Raw genomic sequence first — 15,009 nt, forward strand, 5'->3', positions numbered from 1 at the left:
ATGACTTTGCTGAGAAGTGGAAACAGGAACACCACCCACCTCTTCCTCTCTTTCTTTTCCGTCTATTCCTGCATATCTGTCCAAAGACCTCCACAACAATAAACAATTCAACATCTCTCTCTCTCTCGCTCTCTCTCTCTCTCTCTCTCTCTCTCTCTACTCATACTCCATCATCCCCATCTCTCAACCTAGCACTCAATCTCTCCTTCTCTCTCTCCTCACGTTCTCTCTCTAAACATCTTCAGTCTTTGAGTTGAGCATCAATGACGGATGTTAAAAATAATGAGAAAAATAAGTAAAGTGATGACAGTCACGTCTCACCCTCCTCCTCCGAAACCTTTCCTTCAATCCAACTCCAACTCCAAACATTTCACAATCCAAATTTAGTCAAAACCCCAATTAATTAGCCCAGCAATCATCACAAAAGACTGCATCCTTTTCCTCCAAAACATGACCGAGGTCCTCCAATCGCCGTCCCCATCTCACTTCCCTTCCCCTTCAAGCTCCTCCACTCCATGTGCTGCTGCTCCACCTACACCCAATGACTCACCATACCCACATGCCCTTTTAGAGGATACCCTCCAGGGGTATTTGGGTTCGGAGGAAGACGAAGAAAACGAAAGCGAAGACGAAGAGGAAGGAGAGGGGAAGAGGAAGGAGAGGGACAGAGAGGGTGATCAGCTTTCCCTTGTGACCCTTTTGGTCACTGCTTTCAGGAGGTCTTTGATTGGGTGTAGCAGTACTAATAGTGCAGATAGTGGAAGAGGGAAGCTTTCTTCCATGGAGATTGGGTGGCCTTCGAATGTCAGGCATGTTGCCCATGTCACCTTTGATCGCTTCAATGGGTTTCTTGGATTGCCTGTTGAGCTTGAACCTGAGGTCCCCAGGAGGGCTCCGAGTGCCAGGTCTATTGCAAATTTTCAATCTTTTTTTTATTGGTTTTTTTTTTTTTCCATGTGTAATTCTGTTTTGATTGATGGGTTTTTAAAGTTTTCGGTTTCTGATAATTAGGTTTCTTGAAAGTTTTTATCTTGATAAAAATTGAGTTTGTTGAATTTTTTATTGGGAATCCCTGTGTTAGGGTTTCATTTGGGGTATTGGGGATAAAGATTTCTAACGTGTTTTCTGGGTGGGTTTTGGAGCTGCATTCTTTTGTTCTTTTATGCCTTGCTGGAAATTTTCGATGATAAATCGTCTTTTTGTTTTGGTTTCTGTGTTGGCACATGGCATTATTCTGCTTTGCTTGCTTTGATTCTGCTCCGTAGAAAGTTTTTATTTTTATTTTTTTCCTCCTCACAAAAGACTCACCAATTATTGTACTTTATTCCATTAATGTTATCCTTCAACATGTATCAACAAGGAACAATGGATGCCAATTATAATATGTCTGTTGTAGTAGAATTTCATCACGATTCAACTCTGTGTGGCGACGATGTGCCATCAAATTTGAGTACTGCGATGTTTAATGTGCTTCGTTTTGCTCTTATTTTGTTTTTCCCTTCTGAATTTCAAATACGTGGGAAATGATTGTCGGTATTCATATTTAAATGCGTGTTTTGTTATGAGTTAAGGAGTTGGTGCCTTGTGTGGCTCAAGTAAGGTGAGAATATGTTTGTGCTGGCAACTATGGTCTGCAGTCTATATCTACATGTAATCTAGAGAATAAGCACTGGACTCGGCACATTGGCTTCGATGAAGAAAAAAATTGGATACACCTATGTTCTTTATTGATACTTATAGTCTGTTGTATATTTATGTTTTGTTTTCTTTTTTGTTTTTCATTTTAACAGCATGAATAAAGTTTTAAGGGTAAGTATTATACTGACATTGATTTCATCTGCAGCGCAAACGTTTTTGGGGTCTCAACAGAGTCTATGCAGCTTTCTTTTGATGCCAGAGGGAACAGTGTCCCAACAATACTTATTTTGATGCAGAGACATTTGTATGCACAAGGGGGTCTGCAGGTATATCACTCTTTTGCATATATTCATTTCTTACAGTACGTCCGGGGTAGAATGTAATTAGAAGACATAATTTCGGACACTTTGTTATAATTCAAAGTTTCAAACTATCTTCAATAAAAACTGAAGTTCACTCTTACATGCAGGCTGAAGGGATCTTCAGAATTAATGCTGAGAACAGTCAGGAGGAGTACGTCAGGGACCAATTAAATCGGGGAGTGATACCGGAGGGCGTTGACGTGCACTGTTTGGCCGGTCTTATTAAGGTAAGGCTTTACCGTCTGTTAATGACTAGTCTTCTTCTTTCTTCCGTCTTACTGTCATTGCTCCATGTCCCCTCCCACAGTCAACCAAAGGGTGAACTCATCTTTGAGCGCTTTCAGTTCACAAAATGACATTTGATGTTAAAATTCATGTACTGTTGCTTCTCAGGCTTGGTTCCGCGAACTTCCAACTGGTGTGTTAGACTCTCTAACACCAGAGCAGGTAATGCAGTCCCAGTCAGAAGAAGAGTGTGCTGAACTTGTTAGGCTCCTACCTCCAACAGAAGCTGCGTTATTGGATTGGGCAGTAAACCTAATGGCTGATGTTGCACAAATGGAACACTTCAACAAGATGAATGCACGCAATATTGCCATGGTGTTTGCACCAAACATGACTCATGTGAGTGAAAACTTTACTGTCTAAAGTTAAAACGCACCCCGATTTCGTGCATAATCTTCATTGTTAGCGACATCCATGCCAACACGTTCTATGTACTAGAGTAGGAGCCAATGTGTTAACTCAAATATCAGGCTATCAATAATCAATGCATTCGGCAATTTTTATGTTTAAAGCTTGAAGATATATAGAATGAATTAGAATGGGATAAGATGAGGTATAATTTTTGGAGAGAGATTTTATTGCAATGCTTGGTTTTCCGTTACATGCTTAATATGTTCTAAGACCGAAAATCAGTCTTGTTATGAATCACCTAGGAAAAACCATGAGGAATCTGATAACTACGCGGTGTGATAAATTTCTTCATCCAGTATCTTTTTTCAGTTTCCATTTAGGGTTAGATGTGATAGTCTTGTTTCAGCATGTTGTCATATGTTTAAGCCACATGTTGTCAAATTATTTTTAACAAGCCTTTGTAACTTTCATTTTCGGCAGATGGTAGATCCTTTGACTGCATTAATGTATGCCGTCCAAGTGATGAATTTCCTCAAGACTCTTATTGTCAAGACACTAAAAGAAAGAGAGGAATCTTTGGTGGAAACAGCCCCTGTACCCCGCCTAGAGCCTTCTGACGAGGATGAGCACCAAAGCACTTTTCAACCATATCACAAAGAGGCCAACGAAGAGGCTAACAAGGAAAATGAGGAGGGCGTATTTGTTGGCGAAGAACCTGATTTAGAGAGCCCCCTTCATTCTACACAAAATGATCCCGCAACCGAAAGTGGATCTCAAACTTTTCTATCTTCTATCAAGAATATCATTCCGGGAGGAAACTGGTTTCTGGCAGATAATTGTCCTTGCGAGGTTGTATCCCAAGTTAGCTCTTTGGCAAATGGGCCCCAAGAAGAGGGTTTAACAAGTTCAGGTAGAGAGGCTCAGCCAAACATTAGGAAGATCAAAAGTGGTCAATCAAGTGGTTCGAATCTGAAGAAGGGGCCCAAGAAGGTAAACGAGCAGCTGCTGATTCAAACTGCTGTGACTGCAGATAAGAGCAAAAGAAGTGGAATTCTTAGCCGCATAAATTCGAGGACGGAGTTGGCTGAAGGTTGGCGTTGAAGAGTGTTTTGGAGGTGGTTTCGGGTGTTGGGGAGATTTGGGTTATATTTGCGTCTCCCATGTGGAAATATTGTGTATGTCTCTGTCTGTATGATGTGATGTGTGTTTTACATTTGTTTGTGGATTAAGCTTCTTAACCTTGTCCCTTGTACACATTTCTCTAACCCATTCTAATATTTTCTGTATTTTCTAGTAGGGACGAGAAATTTAACTTAATATCTCTCACTTACATTTGATGCGAGACTCCTATTCGACACATCCCCTCACATACAAGTTTCGCTAGGCTGTGTTCGGTCTATGTGGTTTCGCCTCGAACTCATTCGTTTTGTTTTGTTGGGTTTGCCTCATCATCGCTTGAAGATTCAGGTCAGACACTACACGGATCCATCAATCAACTCTTAAGGGAAACACCAATTCGGATGACATCATTGGAGGTGTAGATGGAGACTACAACAGCGTGAAGGAGAGTTAAGACGACTATAATTTTATTAATTTTTTTTTTATTACAAACAATATTCTACACTAATATTTGATTCATAAAAAAAATTAAGTTGTATGTGGATTGACACCATACAAGGCATCCGGTTCGACTTTTTAAACGGAAAAATTAAGAATTGAGTTTTTTCGGTTCAGTTCAGTTTGATTATTTTCCTTGAATTACCCGTCTGTACTGGTGGATTCGGAAAAGGGGTGTGCTATTCACACACCCTATTTTACCTTTTGATAATTTCTGTCCGTTAATCTTTTTCAATTCATTCGATCCTATTACTAAAAATTAAAAAGGTGTATCATACCCCTTCGGAAAATAAGGAAAGTGGGTGGGACTAGTGCCGCTGTTGTTGGGTCAAGAAACCCCGACCCATATGTTGTGATAAAACCCGTCGAGCCCAAAACCCAAACGTCCACAAGTTTCCACCTCTCCCCGTCCTTGCTATCATCGTCGGAGCAAATCAATGTTTCATAGCAGCATCTTTCAAGAATTTTCAAAGCAAATTTTCTTTTCTTTGTGTTGGTTGCTTTCTTCAGCAAAGTTAGATTGCTTTCTTCAGAGGTAACCCAACTTTTTGATTTGCTTTGCTTTCAATATCTTGGTGTTCATATCGTGGTTTTCTTTGTGTCACAGATTGTTGTATCACGCATGATATCATTCAGACGCAGACCATTTTACATAATGAACATTCATGCCCTCCATAGCAATTTCTGCTCTCTGCTCCCTCTTCAACTTCCTTCTCGAATGTATGTGTATTTACCACAAAACCCACAATTTTCAATCACATTTTACAGCTTTTCGAAATCGAATTCTCAAATTTTGCGTCTTAAAAATGATGGGTTTTGCAGGGAAAGTCATTTGTGGTATGTTTTGCCTGAGGAGGTGAAGAGTGAGGGCCTTTTGAATCGGTATTTCGAGCTTCTGTCACCGTCTGAGAGAGATAATGTTTTGGGCATGCGTGGGATTGAGCTCCAGAAAAGAGCATTGCTTGCCCGGGCGTTGGTTCGCACTACGATTTCGAGATATGTAGGTCTGGTCACCTCATTTTTACTTATACAAGTTGAAGAAAATGACTAATTGTGTTGTTTCTTGTTTGTGTGGTTAATGTGGATGTATTGTGTAATACGAGATCAGACAGACCATCGAGTTGATCCGAGATCCGTAAAGTTTAAAAAGAACAATCATGGGAAGCCTGAGGTATTGATGTTTAGTGAAAATTTGTGTATACTCTCATTTCCTTGACTTGGTTTTTCTTACAATCATGTTGTTTGAGCTCTTTTTCTGGAGCAAATTTTAATCGTTCTTATAACTTACTTGAGTAGGTAGAGTGGCAAATTGCAGATGGCTGGCAGCCACCACCGTTGCATTTCAACCTCTCTCACACTTCTTCCTTGATAGCTTGTGGTGTAACTGTGGATTCACCGGTATGTATTGAGAGTATTCAAGTATACTTATTATGATTGTGCGTAGTGCGGATTGTTATTGAAGAAATTATATTTTGAACCTATGTGAATTGATTCCTATTTTAGATTGGTGTAGATGTGGAAGACAAGCAGCGGAAGTTGAAGAACCATATTTTAGCTTTTGCTCGACGGTACTTTTCTTCTCATGAAGTGGAACATTTATCTTCTATTTCGGACATTGAAATTCAGCGTCAACAGTTTATAAAATTATGGACTCTCAAGGTTTGTGAGACTGCTTGAATAATGATAATCCATCAAGTTTCTCTTTTGTAGTTGTATGAAATCTGACATTACATGAACACTTGAATTGGTACATGACTGAGGTATAAATGGCAAGCCTTAAAATCTGATAACTTCTGTAAGAAACTTTTGTTTGTATGATTTTCCAAAAAAATATCCAGAGATTGGTCAAGGGAAAAGAAACTCATAAAAGCACTTATATAGGGATCATATGCAAGGGTGGGGATGAACGACGGAAAACATTTGAAATTAACTGGGATATCCATAAAATTTAATACGAGCTCACGAATATACTGAAAACGCATAATACCTTCACATCTAGGCTGTGTTTTTCTCAAGCATTTCCTTATTGCCATCAATCTCCTTTCTCCTTTCCAGGAGGCATATGTGAAAGCATTGGGAATGGGCTTCTCTGCTTCTCCGTTTAATACCTTTACCATTCGATTGAGGGATGCAGCTAAGAGAGGCATCAATTTATCTGGGGATGTAGATTCTGAGGTATGTCAGAGACTTATAAACACAAATTTATTGCAACATATTCCATGGGTATCAAACTGAAAGCGCTTTATATAGAGTCCGGGGATAACCCTGGCTGTGAATTGGCTATGAAATTATCAACTATAGTGTTGAAGTACAATGGTCTACTATCGTTATTTTATGGAGTCCGAGGATATTCTCCACCGTCTTCACTTTCCGCATATAGCTTATATAAAAATTACTTCTGGTCTAATATTGGTTTTAGTATGCAATTTACTTATCTTGAAGAAGTTTTGGCCTCCCTTTGAATATTCACTCTGTTGTTAGATATCCGAAATAAGTGTTGAACCTTTTGGCCCCATGAACCTCACAAGAAATTGGCAATTTTCGCTTCTAGAGTTGGCCGGTTCTCATTATGCTGCCATTTGTATGGAAAGACATAAAACCGTTGGAGGTGAGAGTCTTTCACTTTCTTTTTGTTTAATGATTTTTATTTTTATTGTGGATTAATGAAATGATTGAGAAACCAATTCTACTTTATAATTTGAACTATTTGCAGGCAAAGAAAATGCTCCGATAGAATTGACGGTGCGGAGAACTATTCCATATGTTGAAGAAGAATGTGTTACAGGAACTGATGCGGCCGTACCAATAGGCGGATTGAATTGTTGATTATTTTTGTAAGTAATTCTTTCTTTCTACGAACAATGTACCTGTATCTTCGTCGTCTTGCTCCACTAGTATCAGGTTTCGTAGCCGGTGATTCTCTTGAACAGTTTGTACTTCAAACCCATGTATTGTCACAGAGAAGTTCCATGAACCCGCTAAATCAGAACCGAGATCATCGGAATTAGGTCGCCCAACACCTGTAGGAAACTTGTTCTCTGGCATTGTGTTTGTGTGTTCAACAGCCAAAAGCCGATGAGGACTTCAAGCCAAGATAGCGACCTTTCACCTCAACTTCTCTCATGATTTCGAGTCGAAAACCTCCTTTTCGATTCAGACTTTATAAACATGACAGTCTCCGCAAACCCTCAGGTTCTTTATCACTACGACTTCGGTCCCTAAGTTACGAGGTATTTTGAGGAGTTCCTCCTTAACCCTTGACGAGCCAAGTCTCTCTTTCAAAAATTCGTTTTCTTATTTTTTGGAAGAAATTCTTATTCTACTACTCAACTTAACGGAAAAGTTGACAGAGTTAACGAAAATGACTACTAATGCAACAAATGACATAATTCGAGTACATGAGAAACTATTAATAGAGTTCAAGAACGAAAACTAATTTCGTGGTATTGATCATGAATCTTTGCTACAATTTAGCCTGATTTGCTTGTATAAAATATAAAATAATGTTTTTATCTCCCCCATGGCTATGAGCCTATGAGTACTCGACAAGAATAATAAAGATAAATAGAACATTTTATTTGCGTATTAATCTCGTTAAAAAAAATTGACAAAATTAAAGAAATTGTTCAAGAATTTCAATAGTAAGCATTAAGCACACTATCATAAATGATATTACTATTCTAAGCTTTGCCAAGAGTAAGAAAGAATTTGAATTCGGAACGCTCTGAGTTGTAGAGGCGGAGCTCAAAATAATAGTAAGGGAGTTTTAACGAAAAACCCGTGCTACTGTTCACTTTAACGAAAACTACATTTTTACACTAAAAAATCAAATATAGTATTATTCATTTTATCTTTTATTTTGTCCTTATCGTTAAAACTCAAAGTTTTCAAGTCACTTTTATTAGTTTTTCTTAATAATAATCCACTAAAATGAAATAGAAATCTGGAACGTTACAAAATCGCTTGCTACCCAAAGTTTCTGGTTTTGCCGCTAGTGAGTTGAAGACAATTGCTAAATTACAAAAAAGATAATGTTATTCACATATTTATTTTTACTTTTTATATACTCTTGTTATTTTTTGTCTTCGATCTTTTTCAATTTATTTGATCCGATAATCGAAAATAATAAGAAACGTGTAAGAAGTAAAAACGGCTATTTAGATAACACTACGTTTACAAAATATAATTCAATTCAAAACGTTGCTCTGCGTGATCGATTTGAGAGGGGACGTGATACTGAGGGTCTACGGTAATTGCGTTGGTGCGCGAAGCACCTTATCACCCATCTAACTAGAAGATAACAGACATGGATAGAGTAATCAGCTTTGGCCCGAAAAAGCAGAAAAAAGAAAAATCTTAACGGCGATGGAAGCCGTACATTTCTCGACCGTTGCATCCCGCCACTTTTCTGCGACGTCGCATTCCGTGTCCACCAGCAGAGGTTTCTCCGATTCCAAGTACGCGGGGGCGAGGAGTCCAACGGCCAAGCTGGGCTCTTCCTGGACAGCTCCGCGCAACCCCGCTTGGCTCACTTCTAGAAACTTGTTCACTGTAAGTCCTTAAATCTTGTTTGCTTTCCGAGAAAACGAGGGAAAATAGTTTGGAATTTGGAATCGGCAATGAAAGCTTCGTACTTTTTTTTTTGTATGTTGATAAATTTGTGTTTGGTGAATTGTTGTTAGAGAGAGATATGGGGTTGGGTGAATTCCAAGCAAGTTGTGATTACTCGAAAGGAGTTGCGGGGGATTGTGAGGGCTGAAATGTTTGGCCAGTTGACGAGCGGGCTCGAATCGGCTTGGAGCAAGCTCAAAGGCGAAGGTTTTACTTTTTTGCACTTTTACTCCTTATGCATTTCAAAATTTTGAATCAAATTTTCTAGGGTCAAGTGAGTTCTATTAAAAAGCACTTGTTTGGGATTGCTAAGGGCTAATAGTGTTTTTTAACAACCAAAAGCACTATTAAATGGTAGAAGCGCTTTCTGAAGAAGCACTTGCTATGTGCTTCTTTAGATAGCACTTCCAAGTTCCAAGTGTTTTGTCAGGAAGCACTTGGATTTTTAATTTTTTAATAAAGTTTTTTTTTGCATGCTTAAAAGTAATAAAGCACCTTTAGAAGAAGCACGTATCAGCAAAAGTGCTTCCTATAATAGCAGTCCCAAATGAGCTCTTATAGAGTTCAATTGGAGAGAGAAAAAAAATCCTTCAACGAGTCACATTGTCATTTTCTAATTGATACTTAGTTGTGGAATTTCATTGACGCGCTTCTCCGGTTGAAGGGTTGGCATGATTTTTTTATTTTTTTTCTTTTTTTCTTTCTCAAGTATTGGCCTTGAAGTGTTTTTCTCTAAAGTGTAATGTTATCGCGGGCTTCTATGTAAAAAAACCCTTTAAAATTCCACAGCATGATCACACTGATTACTGGGTTTTTGTACTGCAGAGGTTTTGACTAAGGAGAATATTGCGGAGCCTATGAGAGATATAAGGAGGGCCCTTTTGGAAGCTGATGTGAGCCTTCCTGTTGTAAGAAGGTTTGTGCAAGCTGTCAGTGACCAGGCTGTTGGTGTCGGGGTTATTCGAGGAGTGAAGCCAGATCAGCAATTGGTCAAGGTAACTTCGCATGCTATATAACGATACAGCATTCTCTTGCTCATTTCAACGAAAAGCTAGGTAGTTTATGTTGAGCGTTGGTTTCTAATGAGTCGATTGTGGTTTCTTTCAGATTGTGAATGATGAGCTAGTAAAACTGATGGGTGGAGAGGTGTCTGAACTTACCTTCGCAAAATCTGGTCCAACTGTTATTTTGTTGGCTGGCTTACAAGGAGTTGGGAAGACGACTGTATGCGCAAAATTGGCTAACTACCTTAAGAAACTGGTGCATTTCCACAAGCATATCCCTCTTTCCATACCATTATTATATGCATTGGAACTATGCAAAATTTACTTTTTCCGTTTTCTGACCTGGTGACATACACCGCTCCCAGGGGAAGAGTTCTATGCTTGTCGCTGGTGATGTATACAGACCTGCTGCTATTGACCAACTTGTAATTTTAGGTGAACAGGTATACAATTTTCATTGCCAATGAAGTGAGCGACTTTACATTTCCAGTGACTCTTATGTTCTAAAATTTTGGTTCGCGTTCATTCCTATGTTAAAGTTATAGCTTGTAACAGGTAAAAGTGCCTGTATATACAGCAGGGACTGACACTAAACCTTCAGAAATAGCTAGGCAAGGTTTAGCGGAGGCCAAAAAGAAGAACATAGATGTAGTAATAATGGATACTGCTGGAAGACTTCAGGTAACTCTTCTACATATTATTACTTAGTTTTGTGATGGTATCTTGTGAACGACTGCTGGGTTATATTAACTTTTGGCTGGATTTTCTTTATCTTTTCGTTTTGTTCCATTTAACAGATAGACAAAGGAATGATGGATGAGTTGAAAGAAGTTAAGCGGGTATTGAACCCCACAGAAGTTTTGCTTGTTGTGGATGCCATGACTGGCCAAGAAGCTGCAGGTATTCCGATTAGTTCAATTTTTTTGAGTTTATTTTCAAGTTTAATCACCCAATTATACAGAACTTTCTTTTCCTTTCTTCAGTTATTGCTGCAAAAACTAGACAGAGAAGCAAAACAAACATGTTTTTACTGTCGAATTTGTTTTCGTAGTTTATGTACACATAAGAGTTTGGAAATTGGTTGCACTACATAATGTTCGAGATAAAGTACCAAATTGATACCCATCTAAATTGAATTATGAGATTCATAGACACAATTGCTTATTTGAATTATATTGTGATTAGTTTGCATGCCATTTGATGTTCTTAGTGCATTCAAAACTTGAAATACACATCTGGTGCATGCAATTGCGGTTACCAATTGTTAAAAAATGTAATGTTGCTATGCTACAAAAGGAAGTATGATTTTTCCTAAAAGTAGGCTGACTATTTTCTTTGAGTTTGCAGCTTTAGTCACGACATTCAACGTAGAGATTGGGATTACTGGAGCTATTTTAACAAAGCTAGATGGCGATTCTAGAGGTGGAGCAGCTTTGAGTGTTAAAGAGGTTTGCCTGTTGTTGCCTTACTTTTGTCACAGTAATCTCATTTGTTCTGCCCCATTTATTATTCATTATAAATTTTAAGGGAATGCGAACCTAAAGGTAAGCATTTGTGGTACAAACAATGATTTGAAAATCTCGAAAAGAATGTTTGTATAATTTATCAAGAATTTTATTTTCAAATTATGCTTGGAGTGTAACAATACCTTGTGCACTATAAGATGTTTGCATTCCTTTTAGCATTCTGAGTACGCAGTATTGCATTTTGAAGCATCTCTTCTTGCAAAAATAGTTAAGCTTCTGAAAATACTTTTCTGCAATTTTCTAATATTGAGTTAATGGCAGGTATCAGGAAAGCCAATCAAGCTTGTCGGGCGAGGAGAGAGGATGGAGGACCTTGAACCTTTTTACCCTGACCGTATGGCAGGACGCATATTAGGAATGGGAGATGTTCTCTCTTTTGTGGAGAAGGCGCAAGAAGTTGTAAGTGGGGTTTTTCCAATTTTCCCCCTTCGTAAATTCCACCACAGATTCCCTGAATATTTATATGAATATAGTTCTGATTGAGTTGTCACTATAGATGAAACAAGAAGATGCCGAAGACTTGCAAAAGAAGATAATGAGTGCAAAGTTCGATTTCAACGATTTCCTGAAGCAAACTCGTGCTGTTGCACGCATGGGTTCCATGACTCGTGTTCTTGGAATGATCCCTGGAATGGGCAAAGTATGAAAGCCTGTTTGGTCGCTATTCTCCATGTTTACTTATGACCTGAAATTTGATAGTTGCTGAGATCCAGCGGCTTCCTTTTTTTGGTTGTATCTAATTCTTGAACTTTCCAATTTGTCTGACCGAACAGGTTACCCCTGCACAAATTCGAGAAGCAGAGAAGAGTCTGAAGATTATGGAAGCAATGATTGAAGTGATGACCCCTGGTATTTTATTCCTTTTGATTTATTCAAACTACCGTTCAATGATGATACTTAAGATGCTTCATGGTGCGTTGTGGGTTATATTTGGCTTTCTGATTCTCATCTTTGATCACAGAGGAAAGGGAGAAGCCAGAGTTGTTGGCAGAATCTTCAACCAGGAGAAAAAGAGTTGCTCAAGAGTCCGGGAAAACAGAGCAGCAGGTATGTGCAATGGCTACCTACGTTTCACATCTCCTCATATTAGCTTCCCCATAAAGGCGGGTTGCGGATGTTGAACACACACGCACACACACATTTTTACAATCAACTGCGACGTATAACCGTAATGTTCTCATTGATGACAATATCAGGTGAGCCAACTTGTTGCTCAACTCTTCCAAATGCGAGTTCGTATGAAGAATCTAATGGGTGTAATGGAAGGTGGATCTATACCTGCACTGAACAATCTTGAAGAATCTCTCAAAACTGAACAAAAGGTGCTTTACTTTCCGTTACTTTTATGCGCTCTCTGTAATTCATGCGCCATGCCATTGAACTGTAGAACATGTCTCTGCCTTCTAGTTTTGCCATTTTCGCACTTACCATTTTTTGTGCATTTATCATAGACTGTTGTTACTTGGTGGATACATTTTTTACGGTTTGGGATCCTTCCTTTGTCAGGCTCCTCCCGGCACTGCAAGGCGGAAGCGACGATCTGATTCAAGGAAGCAGTTTGTTGGCTCGGCATCTCGGCCTGGTCCTCGTGGTTTCGGAGGCGGGAACTGAGCGAGCATAGCAAAGGGGAGTTCAGGTCAATGAGATGCGAGCTCTTGGTATTTTACACGGACTGCACAAGCATAATGCATATTCTTCGTGATCGCTGTACTTTGTGAGCGTTGATGTTCCTGCAGCAGGCAATGTATCAAGCTCATTGTATATTCACTTTTCTGTACGCAATCTATCGTTGTATTAATGAGAAATTCATGCATTGCGGTTGCAACGCTCTTAAATATATTGCAGTCAGTCATTCATGTGCATGTGAGATTTATGATCGTGATGCTGTTAATGTCTGTGGAGCCCACACTACATCAGCACTCAAGATTTCTCTCCCGCGCCCTCTAAATGTGGATCACGGAGGTTTTGACGGACAGTTTAGCACAAAACAAAAAAGTAGGTTGGTTAACCTAAAAGACCCAGAAAAACATGACAAACCGTTGCAGCTCAACCTAAAGAACTCACCACGTGTTCTCCAAGAAAAGGTACTGACACGTGTCCTTGCCTTACATTTTCTCTCTCCTGGGCCATAGAAACAAAGAAAGAAAAGCAATAACTTGAAAGGAAGAACAAACTCTATATCGTTTGGAGAAAAAAATGGCGGATTCGACATTTCCAGTGGCTAATGTGAATGCAGAATTGAATCCAGGCGAAAACAAGAACTTTGAGGAAGACAGTGGATCATCTCTAGTAACTACCTCGAAGGAAATTAAGGTGATATTTTTTTTTTGAACGCCTGAATTTTTGTATTGTCAAATACAAACAGGGAACCACAAACTTTTAATAAAAAATAAAACTCGGGAAATCTAGGACTTAATAGAGGGAGCACAAAACGTGTTTTATATCCCGCTTATTGTTGATTTTTACTTTTGATCTTCGTACATTTTTATTAAAAGTTTGTAATCAGTTCTTTTGTATGTACAATCATACTTGAGTACCTAATGATTTCCGCAATCATATTTTGTAGGCTTGCACTCCTCACCTTACTGTGATGCTGTTGATAATTGAATACAAAGTTGCACTTAGCGGTTAATGCTTTAGCCAATTTTGGGCATCAGCAGTCCTCTGATTGTATTTGGTTAGATGTAGTTTTCGAATGGATGTAGTTTTTCTTTCGTGTAAAACAACATGAAAGTAAGGAGATGATTGCAAGTTTACAAAGTAGGAAATCGTTTTATCAAAAAGTGATAAGCAAGTGATGCGGTTGACAGTTTGATCCTATGATCTTCAGTAACCAAAGCTCTGATAACATGTTAGACAGCTATTGAATCTTACATGTCAAGTTCTTTGTTAGTGAACCTTAGAACCAGTTAACAACACATTTCAAGCTAACACGAACACTTTTAGCAACCAAATTTCATAAAAAAAAGTCGGAAACCTTGTTATTCTTTTGTGCCTCTCATATATATGTAGTGCAGTCTTGGGAATAATGTTGGCCTTATCATCTTCAAGGACAAAGTAGAGGCTGAAGAGAGGAAGCAGGAGAAGAAGGAGAAGGAGAAGGAGAAGAAAGATGCAGCGCAGACGGTCAAGACAAGCGTTATAATCTCGGCTATGGTTGTGGCTGTCGTCGGGGCGATATTTGCCCTAACCAAGAAATTGAGAGAGAAATGAACTTCGAAGCCCGGGCGATGTAGAAGCAATGGGAAAAATTTCCAGCCCCTTCCGTTGCTTCTGTTGTTCTAGTGTTATTTTGGAATGAAGGAACTTGCATGGTAGTAACTACTTTTCGGATAATTTGATGTAGATTTGGTAAATTCTCTATCAACTATACATTGTATGAGTTATGTAAGGAAACATGAAATCTAACGCAGTGTTCCTTAATTTTTGTTGTTGTTGTTTTATTTTTATTTTTTAAGAATGTTAAATAAAATGTTTCAAGATTTTATCCTCGTGAGCATCAATCTTTTGCAAGTTCATCACAAAGTGTTTCAAGATTTTGTTCTCGTGAGCGTATCTTCTAGTTTGGTTTGATATGGTTATGTGTGATAGGTTTTGTATTGTCTTTTTGTTGCA

General features: G+C 38.7%; 3 protein-coding genes across 5 annotated transcripts; all 3 read left to right on the forward strand.

Annotated features, from left to right (window-relative positions):
- Positions 1-71: 71 nt before the first annotated feature.
- LOC103929482 (rho GTPase-activating protein 5) lies at positions 72-3,966 on the forward strand. 2 transcript variants are annotated; one of them, XR_007252258.1, is made up of 6 exons: positions 72-905; positions 1,844-1,964; positions 2,108-2,227; positions 2,394-2,624; positions 3,117-3,811; positions 3,931-3,966. XR_007252258.1 is itself a non-coding variant. In XM_009338691.3 (5 exons), the coding sequence occupies exons 1-5, from the start codon at positions 451-453 to the stop codon at positions 3,735-3,737; spliced, it is 1,548 nt and encodes a 515-aa protein (XP_009336966.1). In that variant the 5' UTR covers positions 72-450; the 3' UTR covers positions 3,738-3,966. The 2 variants fall into 2 exon arrangements, 1 of the variants encoding a protein (XP_009336966.1); XM_009338691.3 differs by having other exon boundaries at positions 3,117-3,966.
- Positions 3,967-4,610: 644 nt separating this feature from the next.
- LOC103929478 (4'-phosphopantetheinyl transferase) lies at positions 4,611-7,227 on the forward strand. Of its 2 annotated transcripts, none has more exons than XM_048568170.1 (9): positions 4,611-4,788; positions 4,861-4,973; positions 5,076-5,253; positions 5,362-5,424; positions 5,550-5,651; positions 5,757-5,912; positions 6,309-6,428; positions 6,805-6,861; positions 6,967-7,227. In XM_048568170.1, the coding sequence occupies exons 2-9, from the start codon at positions 4,876-4,878 to the stop codon at positions 6,985-6,987; spliced, it is 795 nt and encodes a 264-aa protein (XP_048424127.1). In that variant the 5' UTR covers positions 4,611-4,788; positions 4,861-4,875; the 3' UTR covers positions 6,988-7,227. The 2 variants fall into 2 exon arrangements, with proteins under 2 accessions (XP_048424127.1, XP_009336962.2); XM_009338687.3 differs by having other exon boundaries at positions 4,622-4,788; positions 6,735-6,861.
- Positions 7,228-8,564: 1,337 nt separating this feature from the next.
- Positions 8,565-13,256, forward strand: LOC103929480 (signal recognition particle 54 kDa protein, chloroplastic). The gene is made up of 14 exons (XM_009338689.3): positions 8,565-8,804; positions 8,936-9,071; positions 9,690-9,859; positions 9,972-10,124; positions 10,234-10,311; positions 10,424-10,549; positions 10,666-10,768; positions 11,216-11,316; positions 11,656-11,793; positions 11,891-12,034; positions 12,168-12,243; positions 12,356-12,441; positions 12,591-12,716; positions 12,901-13,256. Exons 1-14 carry the CDS (start codon positions 8,619-8,621, stop codon positions 13,003-13,005), a joined length of 1,728 nt encoding a protein of 575 aa, XP_009336964.2. The 5' UTR covers positions 8,565-8,618; the 3' UTR covers positions 13,006-13,256.
- The last annotated feature ends 1,753 nt before the right edge of the window (positions 13,257-15,009 follow it).

The sequence above is a fragment of a genome, unplaced genomic scaffold (genome assembly GCF_019419815.1).
Source record: "Pyrus x bretschneideri cultivar Hongxiangsu unplaced genomic scaffold, Pyrus_bretschneideri_v1 Contig47, whole genome shotgun sequence".
Lineage (NCBI taxonomy): Eukaryota > Viridiplantae > Streptophyta > Magnoliopsida > Rosales > Rosaceae > Pyrus > Pyrus x bretschneideri.

Bases quoted from the DNA above. Each gene is read 5' to 3' on its own strand.
- LOC103929482 (XM_009338691.3), top strand. From the start codon at position 451: ATGACCGAGGTCCTCCAATCGCCGTCCCCATCTCACTTCCCTTCCCCT. The intron at 906-1,843 runs GTCTATTGCAAA...TTTCATCTGCAG, and splicing joins AGGAGGGCTCCGAGTGCCAG to CGCAAACGTTTTTGGGGTCT. The intron at 2,625-3,116 runs GTGAGTGAAAAC...CATTTTCGGCAG, and splicing joins TTGCACCAAACATGACTCAT to ATGGTAGATCCTTTGACTGC.
- LOC103929478 (XM_009338687.3), top strand. From the start codon at position 4,876: ATGATATCATTCAGACGCAGACCATTTTACATAATGAACATTCATGCC. The intron at 4,974-5,075 runs GTATGTGTATTT...TGGGTTTTGCAG, and splicing joins CTTCAACTTCCTTCTCGAAT to GGAAAGTCATTTGTGGTATG. The intron at 6,429-6,734 runs GTATGTCAGAGA...CTCTGTTGTTAG, and splicing joins CTGGGGATGTAGATTCTGAG to ATATCCGAAATAAGTGTTGA.
- LOC103929480 (XM_009338689.3), top strand. From the start codon at position 8,619: ATGGAAGCCGTACATTTCTCGACCGTTGCATCCCGCCACTTTTCTGCG. The intron at 9,072-9,689 runs GTTTTACTTTTT...TTTGTACTGCAG, and splicing joins GAGCAAGCTCAAAGGCGAAG to AGGTTTTGACTAAGGAGAAT. The intron at 9,860-9,971 runs GTAACTTCGCAT...GGTTTCTTTCAG, and splicing joins CAGATCAGCAATTGGTCAAG to ATTGTGAATGATGAGCTAGT.